General features: G+C 44.9%; 1 protein-coding gene across 1 annotated transcript; it reads right to left on the bottom strand.

Annotated features, from left to right (window-relative positions):
* Positions 1-578: 578 nt before the first annotated feature.
* On the bottom strand, positions 579-2,248 carry LOC141092599 (uncharacterized). Its single transcript, XM_073578927.1, has 2 exons — positions 2,089-2,248; positions 579-1,983 (listed from the first exon to the last, which is right to left on the bottom strand). Exons 1-2 carry the CDS (start codon positions 2,217-2,219, stop codon positions 678-680), a joined length of 1,437 nt encoding a protein of 478 aa, XP_073435028.1. The 5' UTR covers positions 2,220-2,248; the 3' UTR covers positions 579-677.
* Positions 2,249-5,079: the final 2,831 nt, after the last annotated feature.

Genomic DNA, 5,079 nt, shown 5'->3' with positions numbered 1-5,079 from the left:
GTTGCCCAAATGAGGGACCAATTTGCGGACTTCTTTTTATCCGATGTGGGTCGTGTAGCATGGCAGGATCAAATGGTTTAATAGTTTTGTTGTTTGTTAAAAATAAAATACATGTTCTTTTATACCTGTACCCAGTGTACTGTGTCTTAATAAACTCCACTACTCACCTGCCCAGGTTAAAGTAAAGAGAGGGAAACCACCATAAAAAAAAATATATATATATATATATATATATATATATATATAAATATATGTATATATATATATATAAATATATATATATAAATATATATATATAAAAATATATATATATATAAATATATATATATATATATATATATAAATATATATATATATATATATATATATATATTTATATATATATTTTTTTTTTTTTATGGTGGTTTCCCTTTCTTTAGTTTATACCGGATGGTCAGCCATCCAACTCTGAAAGGGATACTATATTTCATTTTTTTTTTATTTATATATATATATATATATATATAAATAAAAAAAAAAAAAAAATGAAATATAGTATCCCTTTCAGAGTTGGATGGCTGACCTTCCGGTATAAACTAAAGAAAAACAAACCATAGTGTACGGCGCAGTGTGTGCAGGCGGCGAAAGACACAATAACCAAACATTATTTTGAAATAAAAATATAACATTTATTTTACTTATTTTTTAGTTGGTGGAAACTGGGGGGTGTGGAGGGATGAGGAACGGCTTTGGGTGGAGTAAGGGGTTCTAGGGGAAGGAGGAACCAAAGAAGTGGGGGAAGGGAGCCGAGGCAAGGAAAGTTGTGAAGTGGGAGGTGATGGAGGAGGGAGGGTCAGAGTCCTCCTCTTTGTTTTTTTATGACGGTGGCCCGTCGTCTTGCTGCTGTCCTCGCTAGAGCCTGAGGACTGGCTAGACCCCGGGGACCGCCTTGAGCCTCTGGACCGCCTTGAGCCTCTGGACCGCCTTGAGCCTCTGGAACGCCTGGAGGCTGTGGACTGGCTGGAGCTGGGGGACCGCCTGGCGCTTGTGGACCGCCTGCCAGGATCTTGTACCTGCTGTGGCATGCTGGTGGTGGTGGATGTCCTGGCAGGGGCCGTAAATATTGAATGCGGGTCCCCCAGCTGATGCTGCTCCGAGGTGGTGGTGCTGGTGGTGGTGGCGGTCCATGCAGGCGTGGTGGCTGTGGCGGTCCATACCGGGGTGGTCCTCCCGCTGGTGGTGGTGGTGGCGGCGCTACAGGCAGGGGTGGTGACGACGGGCCATCCAGTGGTGGTGGCGGCAGCAGTGGTGGGCCAGGCAGGAGCAGCGCTTGGCATGGTGTTGGCGGGTAAGTGTCCAGCTGCACTCAGACTTGGGGCGGTATATTGGTGTCCGGCGAGGCTTGGAAGTGTGGTGGCTGTGCAGTGATATGCAGCAGAAGTAGGTAATGCTGTAAAACGAGTCAGGGGTGGCACCGGTGGAAATGCCACCGCTGACTGCTGCATAATCCTACTCTGCTGCATAGCCTGCATAAAAGCATTGTTGCAGGCCTGCCTGACAGTAAACTGGAGGTCAGGGGTAAGGTGTTCCGCCGTGTCCCGAGCTATTTGGGTATAAAAATGATGCGCTGGTCTGGCGAGGTCGACTTCCAGGCGCTCAAGGCGACCCTCGATAGACTTGTAGCGTTGGTCCAAAAGGAGGAAACCACTCTCAAGTCTATCGGAGAGTGCCTTGAGGCTACTCTGAAAGACCGAGCTCAATTCAACGAACTCGGGCATGAGAGGCCTGTCCGAGGTCCTCTGCCGCTGCTGGCGGGAAGTGCCCGCAAAACCAGTGGCAGAGACCTGGGACAGGGGAACACCTGAGCGACCAGCTTCCTGGTCTCCAGATGACTGTGGTGCAGACCTGCAAGGTGCTTCCTCGCTGATGGATGGCCGGGAGGGGTCTGGGGCAGCTTGATGAAGGACCGCTTCGGGCCCAGGTTGCAGGGTGCTGCTCCAGGTGCTGTGAAAAGAAAAGAAAGAAATTACTACCATAAATTAACAATCGCCAACTCCTGTGGAATAGAAAAGCACAGAATAAAACACAATACAACTAGAAAATACTTACGTTCGGGAGGCAAGGACCGGTCTTAAAAATGCCAAGGCACGATGGTATCTGTACTTCGTGCCGGTCCTTGCCGCAGCACCACTGCGAACCTGATTCTCCTGACGGATATCCCTGTTGAAGCGGTCCTTCATCGAGCGCCAACGGGTTCTGACTTTGTTCACTGTGGAGGAAAAAAAAAAAAAGAAAAAAAGTAAGACTATGCACTGGAGGCTGTGATCATCCAACTGTGTGTGATGATAGAAACTCCATGGAGTTAATAGCATCACACACAGTTGGGTGATCCCGGCCAAGATCACTGCTGCATCACACTGCATTTAAATACTTACGAAAATCCTTGCGGACCAGGGGAGAGGTGTTGTCCCAGCCATCCATCAGTGATGCGGCCACCTTGTTCCAGAGCCGCCGGATCACCACGTTGTCCGAGTGCAGTTGGTGACGGGTGTCCCACAACGGGACTCGCTCCTGGACTAGACGGATGAGCTCGTCGTTGTCCAGGGCGAGGTCCTCCTCCCGCTGTGGAGCCTTGAAAAGAAAGACAAACATTAATCTTTGAAAGATTTTAAAATAAAAAATCTCAAAAACTAGCTGAAGAGCCCGGCGCTGCCCGGGCATAGTAACTAAAACTGTGGTTAGTTATAGAAAATTATAATTATCCTCCATCCCATAGTCCCGTGCCCATATACCATCATACATATCCTCCATCCCATAGTCCCATGCCTATATACCCATCATATATATCCTCCATCCCATAGTCCTGTGCCCATATACCCGTCATACATATCCTCCATCCCATAGTCCCGTGCCCATATACCCATCATATATATCCTCCATCCCATAGTCCTGTGCCCATATACCCATCATACATATTCGCCATCCCATAGTCCTGTGCCCATATACCCGTCATACATATCCTCCATCCCATAGTCCCGTGCCCATATACCATCATACATATCCGCCATCCCATAGTCCCGTGCCCATATACCCAAACAAACAAACATACACACACACACACACACACACACACACACACACACACATACATACACACATACACACTTTGAGCTTTAGATATTGATACACAAGCCATGAAAAAATTTTTTGTTTTAAATGAAAATAAATGGAAAAAAAGCAACAAACATCGAAAAAAACAACCATGAAAATTTTAAAAAAAAACTTTAAAAAATACCAAAAAAAAAAGAAAATAAACCAGCCTAGAAATTAAGTTTAAAAAAAAATCTGTAACCAAAAAAGCAGCAAAAAAAACAAGGAAAATTACCAAAAAATACTAATAAAAATTTACCAAAAACATAAAAAAAATAAACACCTGAAAGAATTTTCAATGCAGTTCAAAAAAAAAAGAAAATAAACCAGCATAGAAATTAAGTAAAAAAAAAAAAACAGTCCGTCTGTACTTACATCACGTCTTCCCGCCCGCACTTGGCCTTGCTGCTCCTGCCGTTCCTCCGGTGGTGGTGGCGTGATGGAGGATGAGGTCTGAAAATTAAACAAAAAAAATTAACCACATGTGTTTATTTTTTCCAATCCATACGGAAGCATGGTACTCACTTCTTCTGCCTCTTGCCCTGTCCCGGGGACATATTCCTCACCAGATGAAGACATGCTGCAATAAAAAAAAGAGACATAAGTACATAGAAATGTATTGAAATTTCAGCCAGACATTAGGTTTTTCATACTTACATTGGTGCAGCTTGTGCTGTGTGTCCACTCGTGAGCAATCCTTAAAGTATTGTGGAATCCCAGTGCCCACACCATTTTATCACCTTGGTTTAATTTTTTTTTTTCTGTCTAGACCACATTTCAGTCGTGTTTATCTTAAAAACGCATGCGCATAAAAACGCAAGCGTGCGCAAGACCATGCGCACGTATGCGCTCCCATAGGCTCCAATGTGGTGTTTTTGCGCATTCCGTGCGCAAGCGTGCGCATGCGTTTTTTTGACGAGACAGGGCGGAAACAAAAATGCAACATGTTGCGTCTGACGCGCCTGGCGCGAAAGACAAAAAAACGCATGCGCACGAAAGCGCAAGTATGCGCAAGACCATGCGCACGTCATGTTAAATATAGGTGCGCAGTGCGCATGCGCACTGGTGCGCACGATGCGCTGCGCACAAAAGCGCAAATGTGAAACCAGCCTTAGTTACACCCCTCTAATTAGCATATGGAATTAAAGCACTATTCCCTGCCCAGTGTCTCCTCCTGCTTGACTAATGTCTTCTTTGCCTGCAGACACATAGAGGATGTCAGACAAGTAGAAGGATGTAGTGCTGGGAGGGGAATAGAGCCAGAGTGACAGATGCCTCTGATCTACAGAATCATTTGCATATCATATTCAAAAGCTGATTTCTCAGTGATGGAATAAAAAACTGGTCATGCTAAAATATTTATCTTTGAAATAGCCTTTGAAACAGCTGCATTCATACATACATATAGTTGGCAGGGTGAAATCCTGGTGTCAGATTCACTTTCAAATAAAAAAAAATCTGTATATTAAATTTACATAGAAAATGTATATGAATTCCTTAAAGAAAATATGAGCAGATCTAATTATGTTGTGCTAACATTTGAGGGACAATACTGTGGCTTGTGGCACATGTAGATAGGAAGTTGATGAAGATCGATAGATACCGTATATATTTGTGTATAAGCCGAGTTTTTCAGCACATTTTTTTGTGCTGGAAACGCCCCCCTTGACTTTTACACAAATCAATTGTCCCAGAGGGCCAGCAGAGGAGAGGGAGTGGCGAAGCGGTGGGTGAGAGAGGCAGGAGCCGGCAGCTGTAGCTACAGCCTGTGCTGCTGCTAAAGAGAAAAGAATATTCATTTCTCTTATAGCGCGCACAGTGACAGCTGCAACCACAGCCACCGGCTTCTACAAGACATCATACTCGACCTCCAGCGTGCCCTGCATCTCATCGATCCTGGTGCCCTCACAGCATCTCATTGGTGCCGGCTTCTGGCAGCACTTCCTGTGC

Source organism: Dendrobates tinctorius, unplaced genomic scaffold (assembly GCF_039654945.1).
Source record: "Dendrobates tinctorius isolate UK_male_01 unplaced genomic scaffold, ASM3965494v1 ptg000008l, whole genome shotgun sequence".
In the NCBI taxonomy this organism is placed as follows: domain Eukaryota; kingdom Metazoa; phylum Chordata; class Amphibia; order Anura; family Dendrobatidae; genus Dendrobates; species Dendrobates tinctorius.
This window is presented reverse-complemented; position numbering and strand designations above follow the sequence as displayed.

Bases quoted from the DNA above. Each gene is read 5' to 3' on its own strand.
- LOC141092599 (XM_073578927.1), bottom strand. From the start codon at position 2,219: ATGAAGGACCGCTTCAACAGGGATATCCGTCAGGAGAATCAGGTTCGC. The intron at 1,984-2,088 runs GTAAGTATTTTC...TTCTTTTCACAG, and splicing joins CCGGTCCTTGCCTCCCGAAC to CACCTGGAGCAGCACCCTGC.